Source organism: Apteryx mantelli, chromosome 8 (genome assembly GCF_036417845.1).
Source record: "Apteryx mantelli isolate bAptMan1 chromosome 8, bAptMan1.hap1, whole genome shotgun sequence".
Classification (NCBI taxonomy): domain Eukaryota; kingdom Metazoa; phylum Chordata; class Aves; order Apterygiformes; family Apterygidae; genus Apteryx; species Apteryx mantelli.
In genome coordinates this window covers 18,372,750-18,391,247 of record NC_089985.1, presented here as the reverse complement: position 1 = coordinate 18,391,247, position 18,498 = coordinate 18,372,750, and the positions used below count along the sequence as shown (strand labels likewise).

Below are 18,498 nucleotides of genomic sequence, written 5' to 3'. Positions count from 1 at the left end.
GAGATACAGGCAAGGCATGAGGGACCGCACACAGCAATGAGACAGTGCAGTGGTGAAGGCTGAGCAGTAACCACACAGGGAAAATGAGTTTAAGAATTATGCGATGAGAATATAATTAAGTAGGTAAAGTTATACAGATCAGGCTTTTTAGGGGTAAAGCTAGAGTGAGGGAGAATGCGAATCAGCGCTGAAAGCAAAACGTGGAAGGGGGAAAGGGACAGATGCACCCTGCTCTGTAACTGCTCAAAGCTGTCCGCTCCCTCTGCTTTCCCACTCTGCCTCTTTCCCACCTCATTTCCTTCATCTCATTCCACACTGCTCTTCCTTCTCCATATAATATAAACAGATAAATTATCATCCATAGGAATTCAGAGTCAACTAATGACAAGAAATGCCCAAGCAAGTTACAAGCAGGCCAGGATGCAAACGTTCATCCCGCACATGTTCCACAGTCCTGAACCGGCACCACGGGGGCGCAGGGGGGCACGCGCTGATTTGGTACGAGTTTCACATCAGCCATAATCATAAGTAGCACCTTTCCCTAGTGCTTGGGAAGCTATTAAGGCAAAGGTGGACTATTCTGACTAGAGAAAAAGAAACAGTTCCACAACTGAGACGGCAGTAAGGAAATATATAGAAGTTTTACAATTTGAAAAAGAAAGATTCTCATCCACTCCCATTAACTTAGCATCCAGCATAAGGAGTCTTAGCACTGATGAACTGATGGTTAAACTAATTAATAAATCGTGCTTTTGTATATATTAAAATTAGACTGGTTGTAGCTTCTGCAGATTCTGAATTTATGCCACCCACCTGTGGGTGGCATAAATCTTCATCAAAAAAACAAAATGTAAATGTGAATTACTCCATCAAAAAAAACCAAAATGTAAATGCGAATTACTCTGTAAAATCTACCCTCGGGGCCAGCACAGCAGCTCTTGCTCAACCTGCCGAGCCGTCCTGCAAATCGTGGCCAGAGCTTCAACTCCCTCCCACAAAGCACTTTGCTCAAGTTTAATCTTCTGCTCAAGTATTTTTCTACAGCTCTCACAGAACCGCACAAGTCACTATGTTAAAACTGTCATATCTATAAAGCTGAATTCTGCCTGCTAACCTAGTCGTGTTTGCCTAACACATGAAAAACATTCTGGTTAAAAGTTTAAGAAAAAATCCTAAAAGCTGATCTTGCCCTTCTCCCCCCTGCCCCCCTCCAAAATCAACTACTCACATCAAGTTTAATTATCTGGACCAAAAACACCATGGCAATCCATAATATCTTGTTCTTTTATGTAATTCACACTTGAGGGAAATTTAAAAAATAAAAGAAGAAGAAGAAGAAAGAAGAAGAGGAAGAGGAAGAAGAAGAAAAAAGAAGAAATCTGGAATATTTTAATTAAGCCAGTAGAGAAAAAAAAAGTATCTGAATTTTACTTCGACACAAATAAGACAGACACTCAAGCTTCATATTCTGACAGCAAAATAGCATTCAAGAAGTGATTTAGAGTATTTGACACTATTTTACCTCAACATCTGTCAGTTAGAAATATTTATATTAATATAAATAATATACGAAATATTTATCCTAACTTAAAGCAATTTTGTACTAACTTGGCCAGGAAAAACCTGTTTGTTTTCTAATTAAGGTACAATCATGCTTTAAACAAACATTTTCTGCCACAACATATGCAATTTAGAAAACCATGTTGTATCCAGTTTACATCCAGCCGCCAAGTTAGCATATATAAAACGTAGGCCTCACCACTTTGAAAATGGTATGATGACACTTCTAATAAGGTGGCTTAAGAACTTTTATTAACTTTACTAAGCTAATACTTCAGAACTCATAATGAAGTACGTTTCCAACCCTCGGATGGTTTCCCAGAGATCAGAGAGAAGAACGTCTGTGTCCATCCACTGAAGCGGGGCATCCCCATCCACTTGTCAACCTTTCAAGTGTTTTTTTTAGCTAGCTGAAAGACTCAGAGCTCCTCCCCAGGAAGAAAAAAAAAATTAAAACTCACTTTCAAAATAAACCCAGAATTATGTTACTCAACAATATTTAGTATACAGCATGAGTTTTAAGAGAGAGGCTGCCATACAGGCAAGCGATTAAGTCTTAAAAGATCTGGTAGTGACCAACAGGTAAGGTAAATCTGTGGGAAACCACAACAGCCAAATACATATCTTCAATGTAAAAGAAAGTGATCTGAGGAGAAACACGCAGAGCTATTAGCTCTGCAAGGCTGGCTATTTGCCTCAAACTGATATGAAATTTCCTATTCATTACCTATGCAAGTGGGAAAATAGTTTAAAAGAAAACTTGCAGATGAAAAAATATATATATTAAAGTTGGTCAAACTCCTCATTCCACTGCTTCTGAAGGGAGAGCTTTTGAAGGAAGGAGTTCATAGCAGGGAATCATTACACTGCATATAAACTACAATCTCTTATCAGGATTTAGCAATAATATTTACACAATATCTAGAGCCACCTGTTTGGACTGTGATGGCCATAAGCTTGGCATTAATTTCTTTCCTAATGCAGTGTTTTAATTTCCTAAACTTTGTTGGTCACCAGTTTTTGAGGTACTCAGTTACGTCACTTCAGAGATTTCACCAAGCCCTGAGGCAACTCAGAAGATACATTCAGTAAATCAAGTACACAGGATACAGCTACTGCTACACCTCATATCTTTCAGAAATCTATACTGAGACATGAGCAATGGAGAATGACTTCACTTTGTGACTTTTTTTTTTAAGTATCCCTTAATTTGCTAAGCTCCATGCAGGTGTTGACGCAACTACTCACTGACAGCAAGTAGCAGCAGCAAAACTGAAACCTGCAAGCTCAAAAGCACCTCAGGAAACTGAGGGCATTCACCATCTACGTCACCGTCCCGCAAAGCCCGGGCAAGCATCCCAGCGCATGCCCTTCCTCCAGCACCGAGGCAGACGCGGGTGCCCGAGGCAGCAGGCAGCAGCAGCTCGGCGACAGCACTGCTGAATTCGTGGAGGCGATGCCCACAGCGTGCAAAGAAGGGGTAAAAGCACATGGAAAGACAAGGTGGGACAGACAGAATAACTGCAGTAGGGTCTGGAACGCAGAACAGAGGGAGGAGAACTTAAGTGATACGTAAGGAGAGAAGAGACAAGGAAGGTAAGATAAAAGTATAATACGAAAGACAGTGGCTGCTATTTTCTCCCCGATTGCTCCAGTACTACTCTCCCACAGCCGCCTGACGCACGCCAAGCTCACCCACTGCTCACCCTCGACGCCTCTGCACACAACCGTCGCAGCCGCACTGCCTCTCACCGCCACTGCGACACTCAGCACGCGCACTTAAAACCCTTTTGTGGATGTCCTGTGTCCCTTATCTGCAAGGGAGAGTAATTCTTGAAATAAAATACAACTTCAGACAAATCACCTAGATATTTCAGTGCAATTTTCCAATATCTTATTTCAACACATATTGGTGCTGGCAATACTAGTCGATGTAGTAGGCACTGCAATTTCCAGTATTCTGTGAAAGTAATAAACACTCGGCACAGGAAGATTATTCACTTTTTACCTAGCACTGGGAAAGGGGGGGAGCGGGGGGACCTATACAGTGTACTACTGAGTCACTATGAAATCAACAGCGTATCTGCTTGACACTTAAAACCGCACTGTGAGTTTTGGACAACAGCTTACACTAGAGAAGACTGAATGGGAAATGGTAGAAAACTCCCCACCCCTGCCAGTGACTTACATTCATTTTTTTAATGTACTCCCTGCAAGAGCACAGGCAATAAATCTTCCCTCAAAAGTCATTTACATATTTTGGTCAAAGCTGGATTATATAGTGCACTGAATTACTTAGCTAGTATCAATTAGCTACTGCCGGAAACCCACATCATGGGCCTGTACAGCATCAATGATGTATTTTTGCTCAAATTGGTTCTACTTTAGAAACACTTTAAACCTTTCAACATCTTAAATTACCCAGATTTTTGAGGGATGAATTACATATGTAAGAAAACTAACTCAGTTGGTTTTCCCAAGTAATTCTGCCAACTGTTCCTTGCAGCAGTTCATAGAACAAATGTTCTTCAGCCATTTAGATTCAGTTAAAGATATATTCAGGTCTATAAGTAACTCTATTCAATTTGGGGAATTTTTTTTGTTTCTTTTTTTAAGACTAAAATTGATTGGAAAATATGCTTGGAATAGCACCTTCCAAAATTCAAATGATATGCTTGGTCAGGCCACGCAGCATCACGCTGCAATGTGTAATGTAACCTTGTTACTACTCCCTACCAAAGGCTCTTTAAAGGCAAGTCTTACTTACGCTGGCGAATTCCAGTTGTAAACAGCGAGCTGAAATCTAGGGACTGACTCACTTATAGAGTTAGTAGAAGCTGAAATATAAGTACCATTTAATTTCACTTATGTCAATCTTTTTATCATACTTTTAATTTCATCTGTACTGTTACTTTCCACTTGGGAACTGTCACTATTTACAGCTGTTTCCATATACTTTCCCAAGTTTATCAGCAAATATATTGATCATAAAATTTTACACTAAATATGTTGATTATTAAATGGTTATTTGGAAATGAAATCCTCATTTTTAATCACTAATGTTTCACCTGAAAAATCTCAAGAAGAAAGCCTTGAAAGTGCAATCAGTCTGCTTAATAGAGCCTGTCCAAATAAATGTCATCTCATGCTTCATACTGGAATTTAAAGTATTTTAATTTATCATTCCTATCTGAAAATACCACCACAGGTTTGGTATAAGCACCAGGAACTTTCTTTTCTTGGCACCATGATGCTGTCACCTCAATTTCTCTCGCTCTTCCAACAGCATATATGCTTTAACTGTCTTCTCTTCCCTTCTATAGTTCCCCTTTCTCTCCTCTGGTGTTTTTCTTTATCACTAAGGTAGTAGAAAGAGGTGGCTGAAAAGCATTTCAGATCCAGAAGTTAAGATCCGTACCAACTCCTTGCCCCGGCACGAAGGCCGCGTTAAACGGCATTTACCAGCGCGGAAGGGTGGCTACCCGTCACGCCACGCAGTAGCAGCAGCAAGCAGGTTGCTTCCCTCTGCGCCACAGGCTTTATCCTCATAATCCTCTGGTACCAGGGTACGTAACAACGGAGGAAGCAAATAATACATCTCTGACCAAAATGGGCCGAGCAGCCATTCCACTTCTTTTTCTTTTCTCTGCTCCAAACTCAGCCAGAGCCGGAGGGGAAGCACCCGCTCCCCGAAACACGCCGGCCGCTTGCACAGCAAGGCAGCCTTGGTGATCTCCATCACCTACAGAACATACAAGCTTTATTTATATGTAAACACATTTGAATATGTCACTTTGGTAAAGGAAGAATATGTCACAAAACTCTCTCAAGTATCCATGCTTTTCAAAGGCATGCAATAGTTGTATCTGTATTCATGACCTAGTAACTAGGCGCGACAGGATCGGAAACAACAGAATGCAGTTCTTGACGATCAAACACCTCTCTAACCTTTTCCATCACAAACGGGTTAAGTAAAAGCCCTCTAAAACATTTCACAAACATTTCTCATTAACTCATACCCATTTCCTTTTTATGAAATACTCAGATGTTGTGTCTCACTGCAAACCATTCACTACAGGTTTCACTTTCTACGGAAATTGGGCAGAAAAAGCAGTGAATGAAACTCCAGCCAATCTGACTATCCTCTAGGCTAAACAAAACCTGAACTTTTAGTATTTATAAACAAATGAACAAACAGAAAACTCTGTCTGAAAATATACATTACTATTCAGGACTTTTCACTACGATACACTTCTGCTTTACATGAAAAACACATAGGAACCACCAACTAAAAACAACTGATCTATGCTCTTCCCTTTCCTTGCACTGTACAGAAGAGGGGGTTTCTACAGACCAAGCAGAAAAACCATGGTCCATGCTTTCCTACAACATACTAACATCTCCCAGTTTCCGTCCCATGATGTCACTGGCAGCTATTGCTGGAGAATGCTTACAGTTGCTTGACTAACTCTTCACAGGAAATCCCAAAACTGCACAAAAAGTGGTTTACACCACCATTTCACTTTCACTCTAGCTTGCAATTTCTGCCTCTCAGGTAGACTTTGGCCCAAATGTCTCTGCTGGAGATTTAGCACAGATACCTTTCAGTAACAATTTAAACTCATGACATATAAATCTAGAGGCTAGGATGTTTTTCAGTAAGACAGAAGTTCAGCTATTTCAAATCTTTCTAAGGAGAAACAAGAGGAGGAAAAAAATTCCACTTTCTCTAACTTTTGTATACAAAAGTACAGCAAAGAAAGGCTCCAGCCTTATTATTTTAAAAGCATGTACAGATAATGTATCAAGTTTATTGAATTGCAGCTGTTATCATTAATGCACACAACAACAAAATTTTGGCAAGCAATATAGGGAGTGATAACTATCTCAGGATGCCCACTTCTGAATATCCTTCTTTGTTGTTGTTGTTTCTGCTTCTTTCCCCCATAATCTTTGATTTCTATCTAGACACAGTCAGTTAAAATGCTAAGCTGTAGGCAACAATGAGAAATGAAAGTAACAGTGCAAAATGTGTTCTAGATACTTCAGAGTGTCGTTTTCGCTGTCTTGCTCAGACAAAAGGCAAGGCACAGAGGAACACCACCGCATATTAGGAAGAATACAGTTTACCAATATCATAATAATTCAGCTGAGTTTGTTGTAATCAAAACTCTTCAAGGATGCAACATGAAGAAACAGAACTCTTTCTTAGGTAGATTCTACACAAAATCATTTCCCATTTTAAAAAGGGTGCCTAGCTTAGTATTACTTTTGAATAAGTATCTTACTATATCCTGTACACAACATCACACAGTTTATTTGGAGATGGACTTTTTTAATTAAAGATCTTCTGAAATCCTCTTCCATAGACTTTAGTAAAACTTTCAAGCAGATGAGTAAATCTGAAATACGTCAGATAGGTTGATTCACAGATCCAAAGCTAGAAAATACATAGCAGAAGACAAAGCAAGAGAGAGAGAGGAGTAAAACCAGGAAGGAACATAAGGCCTAACAGACACGAGAAGTGATAAGCCACATATTAAAAGTTGTATGAATGCTGCTACAGTAAACATAACAGACAAGCAAAACATGAAGCTACATTCCTTAACCCCAAAGGAATGTTGTGGCATGTGTATTTTTCAATGAGATTAGCAGGCAATTTTTTACCATGCTAGTGTGCATCAACACTAAAGCACCTTGTACAGCCTGCCGTCCCATATTACCCAAAAAGCTGGAGAAACTACTATTTCAGTACAGCAGACAAGTCCACAGATTGTCCTTGACCTGCTTATGTTTAGATACCCTAACCAAAAACATTCTGACACTTCAGTTTTTACCACCATTTAACAGCAATATCAGCTTACTACTCCAGCTGCAAAAAAAGCCAAGCGATCAAAAAACCCACTCAACCTTGGGGGAAAAAAAAAAACAACTAACTGGCTTAATAAAGCATTAGATTTCAATATTATTGTTACAGACAGACAGAAAACGTAATCCAAATCACTCACATAGTTCTCTCCCCAGAAATATTAATACAAATTCTAAACATAGAAAGGAAAAAAAGGAAAGGCTGAACCAACACCTGACTTTCACTGCCACAAGTCTTGTCTCACAATCTAAAAAGGATGTGCAGCCAACCACGTGAAAATGTACTGTTATGGCAGATTACTATCTAAATGAAGGACACAGACTTAGACCTGAAATGGAAAGCACCTTAAAACATACCCTCATAAACAAGCCCTAAACTCCAGTACCTTTCTCACAATACAAAGTCCGTTCTGAGAAGGCCATGAAGTAAAAGAAATTAAAACAGTAAAACACCTAGATAGGTTGGGTAGCAGTAAGTGTTAACTGTAAAAATATTAATTGTTGTAGCCACAAATGTTAATGTCACTTAGCTGTAAGTCCGAAAGCTTCTACATGTACGGGTCAGATAGAGTCTTCCCTACCAATGCGATGCCACATTGGTTAGGAAGCCAAAGCTGGTGACAACACTGTGTTCACCCAATTCCTGGCTACGGAAATAGAAAGCTGACATGTGACAGATGGTCTTCACCAGAGTCGAGATCATCCAGTGACAGCAAGTTCCCTTTCTCCCCTTCATCAGTCCCTAAACTATAAATGCAGTTAGCTGAAAATTACAGAGTAAGGCAGGAAAATTTGGGAATCTCGAGTGGAACAGTATTTCCCTCATGAGACAGTGGTGGGGTTTTGACTGTGGGCAGGTAGGCTGCGGAGACCATTTGTCCCCTTCCACCCATTCCTACGGACCCAGAGCCTAACACCTACCAGCAGACATGAGGAACATCACCAGAAACCAAACAACCCCAGCCCGGGAGAGGCAGGGGATCAGTAAGCAAGTAATAATGGTAAAACCTTCAGGCCTACAACTGCCCCTTACTTTAATCTCCAATTTGAATATTTAATTTGCACCACTGATGACAAAAAAAGGAATGCATTGGTCTAAAAATCAAGGGCCAAACCTTGGTAAATTCTGTGGCAAATTAATCCTGCTGTCTTAACAACATGATCTGACATTCAAACACAGTTTGCAACAGGCTTTTTGGGCTGATATCAAGCCAGATATTCATGCCATAACTGGAAATAGTAGAGTGACCAACTGTCCCAGTTTAGCGGGATAGTCCTCCATCCTATTTGTTTCTAGAGACATAATAGTTTTTATGTCTGTCATTGAATCTCAAAATCCCAGAGCAGCAAGAGGAACAAAGAGGAAACCTCGGCTGCAGTCCGGAAATCTAGGTCAAAATGGCAGAGGGATTTTCTTACAAATCAACAACATTGTAAAACACAAGACAGTATTGAACAGCTTATACAAATTTTACTTCAACTTTTCCTCTTTCCCCCCCTCTACCCCAGTGTATTTACAGAAAACTTCCCTGCTTGTTTTCCTTGGAAGGCTGGTTATCCCAGGCCTGGACACAAAACACCACCACCATGCACCCACCACAGGGCTTCCCATGCTTCATAGAGGGTGAACATTTTGCTAGCACAGAGAAATGATGCATACAAAACTCTTCACAGGTTCTGTACGTCACTCATTTCTTTGCCTTCTCTTCTATTTCTATTTATAGTTTACCTTTCTGGTAGTTTGATCAATATTCCTAAAGGCAGTAAATGTGGGGTTTCATTGTCGGCTTCACTGTCAACTTGTTACTGAAACGCCTGTATTGCAATTATTGCAGGAAATGAATTATCAGTTTAAAAACAAGGTTTAAAAACATTTCCATAGGCAAATATGTGAGAAGACGCAAGTCTTCAACCTACTCAAGATCCAGCTATCCTCTCCTCTTCCTCCCCATACTTCTCTCACCTCAAAGACAATTCCATACTACCAGCATTCGATGCTACAAATTCAACGCCTCCAGGATATGTGAATCAGATCCTCACAACATTTGGATAAGATCACCGTAGCAACAGAGAAATGTGTGCTGAGAAACTCAGTTTTACTCTTTCATATTAGCAGTTTCTCATTAATCTTGACTTTCCAAACCTGGTCATGTTTACTGAAGGAAAAAAAAGAAATCTAACCGAACCAAAATCTACATTATTTAAAAAATGAACAACAACAATAAAAACCCCACACTGTTAATGTCTTCTGATACTTCCAAAAGAAGTCTCAAGCACTCCCTGGATGAGAATTTTTCATTAATGATCAAACACTTGTGGTATGTTGAATGCTTTGTGTTGCGGTAAAAAAAAGAAAGATCATTACCATTTTCATCAACTGGAAGCAAACATTATAAGTTGAGTAAGTTATGACAAACTTTTAAGGAATTCATGAAGACTCATTTGAAAGATCAGCAAGGTGATAGACCACTGCTATGCTATCACAAGAACATTCAGCACATTAATTCTGAAATATTCAGGCTTCTTAGATATACTTAGGCTGTAAGCCCATGCTAATGGTTTTAGCGTATTGAAGTTAATGCCTAGCAATTTGTACAAGCTCTTTAATAACTTCTCTTGCATTGGTCATCATTAAAGACACTGAATTACACAAATAAATTACACTGAATACATCCAGGGCTTGTAATGGTTTCACTGTCGCACAATGGCAATGTATTATATATTTTTCAAGGACCTTTCAAAAAGCTGGCTGATGAGCCGTATGTAACATTATTCATCCTACTGGTTTCCTAATCTTCTCACTTTGTCCAAAACTATGACTTACGTTTTTGGGGGCTGGAAATCATTGGTTTTTATGGAGGCTAATCTATGGAGTGCCTGACCTTTACATAACTCTGCACAAACAGGAATAATACCTAACACAAAGAAGGATCTTCCGCACATGCCAAGCATTTCAGCAGTTTTGCAAAACAATTAGTATTTTCTTACTCATTTTGTGCAACGCATTTCAGAGAAAAAAGCCAAGACTCCTCCATATTTTCTCCTATTTCTTCTTTCTCTCGCATCCACAAGGACAGCTTGGAGGTGGTCATCAAGCGTCCCTCATCCTGCATCCGCTCATCTCACTGGAGCACTTGAAAACACTAAAACTCCTGAAAGCAATTGCATGGCTGCTTTCTTGAGCATGCTACTCCCCTCCCCCCCAAAACTTTACCATTAAAACAGCCCAGAGAGTGAGGATACAAAACCCAGTTTAATGGCTGTCTTTTTTTTTTTTTTTTTTTTTTTAATTAAAACAGCTCTTCTCTTTTTTCCCCATTCCATGTTTCAAAGCTTTTACAAAAATGCAATATAATGTCATGCTCCCCAAGGTTCTGCAGTTCTAATATGACTTTATTAGTTAAAGTGCTCAAATTCTGCTCCAGTACCTTGCTGTTTAAATTCACCAAATAAAACAGGATACAAGTGAGGTTAATCTCAAATCTCTCAGGAAGATTTTCTAAATGTTTTTTCTCCTCTCTCCTCCTGGATAGGTCTATAACATTTTTAATAGTAACCGTTGTTCTTAGCTATGTTGATTTTGACGTGTGATTCTTATGCACATCTGCCTGATGTTCCTGGAATCTGTTAAACATCCTTGAGGGAATTTCAGCACACCAGGATCTTCAACTTCAGCATGACTTTGTGCTGTGTCATAGTCCGGATTTCCTTTGCACTGACAGAGTGACTAAAATGATCACATACTACATGACCTTAGGATATGTATTCAATATTTTCACAGCAGTTTCTTACTCTTACATAAACAAGCCTTTTAAGTGTCATTGGAGAATTGGCTACACTAGATATTGCATTACACATCTGTTATACATGCTTTTTAACAATAAGGTACTAACAATATTGGTTGGACCAGCTGATATCAGATCCCCTTTTTAATCATGATTAAATGTTATGTATCATTTCTAGACACCTACTGCAGGTGTCTAGAAATCTTTCAGTCTTTCAATCTACTTTGAAAATAAGTATATTTAGACTTTACTGACGTGATTCAACAAAGGTTAAAAAATAAAGTTATGCTCATATTAGATGAGTTATGTCATGAAAAACAGCCCTGTGCTCAGTCATACGTTAATTAGAATATTTAAACCAGAGTAAACAAAACTCCATTTCTGACAACATATGGACACCATTTTTACCCACAGCGCCTCAAAAATTGCTCCAAGGCCAGCGAGTGTCTATTGGCACAACAGGGTGCCGGAGCTAATCCCAGATTCCTTTGAAACTTCCTTCAGAGAATCGGGATAGCACCAATCTTTTTGCGGCACCCCAAGCAGCAGAGGAGACTGCTGCTCCAGGAAGGCGCAGCACACGCGGAGCTGAAGGAACAAGTACCGACAGCATTTGTTGATTCTGGCACCCAGGTAGAAAGGAAGAGCCCGGCAGCCCTGCGCTAGTGAAAAATGACTCTCCGCGGTGGAATTTGGAATGAAAACACTGTCTGGCACCTCCGTGTGCGTGGGAGGCGTTTCGTGCTCCATCAGGAACTTAACACAACAGCAATGAAATTTACTGAAAGAAAGGTGACTGAGTGGAAACGGGTGAATACTGGAGAACATGGAAAAATATCTTTTTGTTTTTAGAAAATGTACTTCAGGAACCTTCCGATTTCTGTGTAATATATCCCCTCTTTTTTCCAGCTCAGTCAGCTTAAAAATAAAGAGAAAAATCCATGCCATCATATCTGAAATATGAGAAAACCCCCCTCCTATAAGAGATGATATCCAGATTCTGGTATTTATTGGGTTATCTGCTTCCCACTTCATTACTTATCCTCCCCCTCACACTCTAACACCTTGCTACTTCGGCTTCACCTCTAATTTTCATCCATACTGCGTACACCCTTCTTTTACTCTGATCACTAAGAGATCAAAGAGTCTCTGCAAAGTAGAGCATAAAGTTCAAGCCAAATGTTCATATGCTATGTCAAAATACCTGAAAACATCATTCATTTACCCCTAGCTATTAAAAGCCAGTTTCACCATTACAACAAACGTTCTGTAACAAATATTTCACAGGGCTCCTAAAAGATCTATGACTATATTGGGAAAGTGCAGCTACCACTACGATAGGCAGAGTTTCGCTGCCATTATCTTAAAACATTGAAAAAAACTGAAGTATTTCAAAAACTTTGACAGTTTCCACCACCAGGTCTCCCCATCTGTTTCTTCCTTTTATTTTCTTAAAAGCATATTGTTCATTCATGTTTGACATGATTCTCCCCTTTCCTCCATTAGTGTGCTTGAATAGTCATGAAAATGTCTATAAAGCAAAATATTCTATCATAAGATTACAAGTCCAATAATCTATTTTATCATTTCAACTGAAGCTTAAAAAGCGCTGAACCCCTCTCACTCTTGGTGGATGTGTTTAACATAGTTCATATTTTGTGCATATTTAGGGAGAATAATTCAAAGAATTAATTTTGGAAATAGCAGAATGCCTTGGTTACAGTAGCAGAAAAATCTGAAGCACTACATTTTTGGCCTTTTGCATATGTACAACTCCAATTCAAGAAGGATTGCACAAGAGTGAAGGCTGGTGAATTAATTCAATTTGTTATTCATAGGAAAAAAGAAACAATTAATGGGAAAGTTGAGCAGCAGAAAAAACAACATGAAAAAAGCAAAGCTTTCTTATTCCTGCCATGGCTACTAACACTCAGAATTTCCAGAGTAACACGTGCTGTATGAGATTGGGAACTGAAACCCCATGAGGCTTTACAAATCTTCTCAGCTCACTGTACAAACATGACATTGTTAAGCCACAGAAATAACTCAGCACACTAGCTATACATTTTATAGCTTAGACGCTATACAGCATGCATTTTTTCTCTCTGCTTTCCTAATAGCCTCAAGTTCAGCAGCTCCTTTAGGAAGCTGACTATATGCCCAGCGTTTGCAGAGCCTGGTAAAAACGCACGTCAGACTATCAACAGAGAGCGTATGGCAACCTCCGCTCGTGTTCATGCAAGCATGCAATGGAAACAGCTGAAGAGCAGAGCGATTACGCACCTAAAAGTGTGCCCAACCCAGCTACTGCCAGGATTGCACCGCTTGTTCACTTTAGCATCCCCCCCTCTGCACAGCCAGCTGCTACCGCGCACAGAGCTGGTCTCATTAAACACCCCTACGCGCCAGCGTCTTGCAAATCTGTCGCTGCGTTTTTACGTGGTGGCTTTCCAAGAACGGTGACCAAGACCAACATCTGAGTCATAAACAGGCCAAGACCATAGAAACCATTGCTTATATGCAACCGCTATAGCCATCGCTAAGGCCAAAATAACAAGTTCCAGGGATACCAAGTCTGAGAGCTATACTGTGGCAATACACATGGTGAGAACTGTATGCCTTTGGATCCAATTTTACCTTGGGAAGAGCAATAGAATGATAAATATCTGGATGGAAGATACAGTATTTCTGCCAATGTATTATTCTATTTAAACAAAATTGTGTTCTAAAATAAATTTGTTTAAAATGACAACTTAAAAAGTGTCAGAAACATACATGTCGGGCTAAATTCAGCCCTAATTCAGAACTTTTTCTCTGAGGATTCAATTATGCAGCACTAATAGTTTGCATTGCAAAAATATTTCTTCAAAACTACACTATTAAAAAACAGGCCTCTTACGTTCAAGTGGCACTAAACATGAAACAGAGGAACTCTCAGCAATTAATTAGAAACTGCAATAGAAAAAGATTTCTGTGCATTAGGCATAAGTATCAAAGTTTTGATGCAAACAGATACCTGACTTACTAAATACCTCAATAAGGACATTGCTAGTATCTTTTATTTATCAAAAAGAATTTTAATTTCTGCTGCTGCACAATCAAAAGGAAAACTAATCTAACACATTTTGATAAGCAATATAGTAAATTTGTAACAAAAAAACTGAATGTATTTTACTAAAACACTTTTTCTTAACTATAATTTATGAGGACAAAAGGAATTACCAGGTCTAGCTATCTTTATAAGCAAAGGATTTAGTTAAATATTTTGGTTAAAAGAATTCAGTGAGCCATTTCAAACAGCCATACTGCAGCCCTGATTCAGGCTTGCACTCTTGCATCGTTTTGGCCTCCATATCTACTTATAAAGGGCAGCACAAAAATTAGTTAGTGAAAGTATGAGCCCTTAAAAGGAAAATAATGCTTGAAATAGTTGTTTATTCAAATATAGAATATTTTTGACACTACTGGTCTTTAGGCAATTTTTAGGCCCTTTTCTGTAAGATTTACTCTAATGACACCCTATGACTCAAAAACAGAAACTGAAGTTGAACTGAACATATGCTAGCAGTGACAGATCAAACAAGTATGTAGGAGGCTGTGAACAATACACTGGAAAAAGCTTTTACGTACAGAGTAACTAATCATAGGTTTACAGAAGCATGTATTTTAGGCTTTGTAAATTAGAACAGTCGTATTAACCAACCATGGCTGTGTCTGTGCTTTACAGCAGGTTAGAACCACCAAGGGATTTAAAAAATAACTTGCAAAAATAACAAACATTGGCAGATGAGTGGACAAATTTTAGAGCGTCTGAGACAAAAGAAACGTGTTATGCGCCATGCGGTCTTGCACTGAAAAGGTCCAGGGTTTCTGTTTCCACACTATCTCTATCAAAAGACTTCTCCAGGCAGTACTCACCTCCATTTTGCCATCTTCATACATTTAATGTACCTTTAACTCATCACCTTTCAACCCCATATTTAATTCATCTATCCTTCTTTCATTTTCACATCTTCAAAACTCTCCTTTCAGTGATTTTTCTCTGCCCTTCACTAGGCCCTTCAATTTCAGTCCAGCTCATCTTCCTTAATTCTTCCTCATTGTTTTTTTTTTTTTTAAATGAGTACTCACCCATTAGTCATAACCTACACCACATCTATAATGAAAGCCTTCCATCCTCAAGCAGCAGAACACGTGTTACTCAGGACATAATTAAGAGGATCCTTACCTTTCCAAAATCTCTCACATCAAACAAATCAAATGCTTCAAAAAGTTCACTTTTCTTCATCCCAAATATTTCACAACATGCCGAAAGAAAAGTTCTTATATTCTTCAAGCAAAGAAACTAGGAGAAAGAAAAAAAAAAATTAAGCATAAGGCATGTCAATCAGCAGCTTACATGCTCACTAATGCATTACAAAAATTACCAATTAAGTTGCACATATTATAACAGCAATTCCATTACGTTATGATTTTCAGCTAGTTACAATTCAGTCATAAGAATTCCCTTCAGCCTCAGAAGTGCTGGTCAAATTCTGAGTACAGACATTTTGTGAGCAGAATTTCTCTCTTCTTAAGTAACCAAAGAGAAAAGACAAGATACTACCAGATATAAAATAGTTTAAATACAGACTTACTTTTCAGTTCTATTCACACAGCAGAGTATAGAACAAAACAAACATTTCAGATGTTCAAATAAAGTTACCACAATAAAGTTGTACTAATATGAAAAAGCTATTCTGCATATACACCAAGTATTTTCATTTTTTAAGAAACAGAAGTCTAGTTTGAACATTTAATGAGCATAAATGCACTATGTTAACAAACTGAAGACACTGTGAATACGTATTCTCAGTACGGACCATGGGAGGGCATGAAATTTGCGGTTGAGTAGTAGCTTACAATTTACCTAGCAGAGAATTAACTTTGTCAAACCACCTTGATTTCTGTACTGAATCAGAGACTATTGCCTTTGAACTCATCTACACACATCAGTGATCATCGGAGTCTGGAAAGGAATAAAGCTTCAGCCACATTGCTCTCGTCTTATAAGCAAGCCTTTTGATGCATTTTCCCTAGATTTCTTTTGAAGGGCCTTACCAGTACGAGACAATAACTATTGACAGTATTGCACTAAATAAAGAGGCATAGCTAAAACGTGCAATATTGGTATCATTTCTTGAATGCTAATACTGTATGAGGACATTAACTCCATATAGACTTCTTTGTATAGTCTTACAATCCACTATGAAATACAATGCAAAATACACTATTTATGAACAATAATATTTTAAATGACACAGCAGTCTGCTTTGAATATGCTCTCAAAAAAGTACTGAAACAGCAACTCAAGATTAAAACTGAGTTCCTGAAGGTCTCCATGTTATATTTGATTCCTAAGAACACGGACTGTTTACATTAGTATGGATTATAGCACTGCTACATGTTCCAACTTGGTTATGTATATATAAAAGCAACGCTTGAAATTCAGACAGAAGCGTCACAGCCATACTCGTATTCAGTGCAGAATTAATAACCAAACTGCTCACTCAGACAGGTTTGCCACTGCTTTATCTTCAGCACAAGACAATAAAATACCAATTCAGACAGCCTGACTTAATATCTTACAAAGATATAATAAAGTTGCAATGTACAAGCACTGACTCAGCAGCATAAGCTTAAAGAGAAGACAACTCCGTTGGTTGTGGGACACAAGATAAGACAAGAGCTGAAACACTCATCAGAACGCATCCCAAAAGCGACCACTGCACCAGCCAAAGCTCCCAGGAAAGGAGCTGTGAAAAGCACAAGTCTCAGACCAAGTCCACTGGCTTTCATCCTATTTTAAGGGAACCTATACAGTAAGCAATAAATTAAATTCTTAGGAATAGTCTAACAGAAAGACCAAAGAGGATTCTCATTCCCCCTTTTTTAAATACTCACTAATTCAAGTAAGTGGTAAGGAGCACATAATGTAGCATATGCTAAAAAAGACTCGATATAATCTAATATTCAATAACCACATAATTAAATCCTTCAGTAACAACACAGCATATAACACAATTGCATTTCTTGTAGAATCTTGAAACCACAGATTAGGCATTTGTCAAATTCACCCGCACCTGAGACAGGACCACATCATGAATTAAGAGTACGCCAAATGGTGCCTTTAATATAACAGGCCCCCTGACAATACAGTCTAATCCCCCTGTTAGTAGAAAACATGCTTAGTGAGTTTATTTGGGCACCTAATTATGTGGTAACCATCAATTCTCTCTTGTAAAATGGATTAAAAGGCTTATTTTTGAACTATTACGCTAACCACAGTAGCTGCCTGGATGCAGCTGTGAGACTACTAAAACCATGTCCACATTTATATTCACTCATTTTTCAATAAAACATATGAGGAAACTCTTTAAAAAGAGCTTGAAATGCTACTTGTCATACTCTGGAAAAGTTAACAGATATATTATCCAGAAAACTTGCGGAGAGATTTCCAAAGCTTTCTATTGCAATCATCTAGAGAAATTATTCTCTTCAGGAAAAAAAAGATTTTTACCGCTATGCTAATTGTATGAAGAAGTACAAATTAGAAGAATAAACCTCCAAATTTAAGAAGGGCATACATCTAAAATCCAGGAAGTTCTACAGAAGACAATCCTCCACACTGGCAATAAGGAGAAGGTGGCATTGGTCTCCAGCCTGACACTGGTAAGTTTTGTCCTCAGAATATTTGGAATCCTATTACACTATTATGTTTCATTTTCCAAAGAAAACGCATTCTACTCCGGTGCACCACAGGGGAGATCATTAAAGGAACAAAGAGCTGTTGGGTACCCAGTTCTCTTACGGACACAATGAGAGCCGGACATCTCTCCTCTGGTCTGATCTCCAAAAGCCACAAGAAATGTTCACTTTCAGAACAAGAACTAGTTTCTCTTTATTAAAAAACACAAATTAAAAACATCCCTTTGAAAACATTACCGCCTCTCTCCTCCTTTTTTATTACACTGTTATGTTTCAGGACAGCAGTCCAGAATTCTTAGTATGTGGATGAGTAAAAATACTGTAGTACAGTGGCATGAACCATAAGTTTGGAAAACCTTACACTAATGAAAAAAAAAAAAAAAAAAAAAAAAGCTTCTGTCTGGCTCTTCTCCCGCTATATCATGAGAAGAGAGCTCACCAAGCACTCAGAGGCAGACCATCAAAACTACAATCCAGCAGGGATGTTCAGGACCCTGAAAGCATTTGGAAAAATGAGGATATCTTCACCCGTCTCCAC

General features: G+C 38.7%; 1 protein-coding gene across 1 annotated transcript in view; it reads right to left on the bottom strand.

The window, feature by feature from the left end:
• VAV3 (vav guanine nucleotide exchange factor 3) overlaps positions 1-18,498 on the bottom strand; it is a 180,496-nt gene that overhangs the window by 130,159 nt on the left and 31,839 nt on the right. Inside the window, exon 2 of the mRNA XM_067300822.1 lies at positions 15,442-15,558. Within this exon, the coding sequence (XP_067156923.1) occupies positions 15,442-15,558 (117 nt within the window). The remainder of the gene's footprint in view (positions 1-15,441; positions 15,559-18,498) is intronic.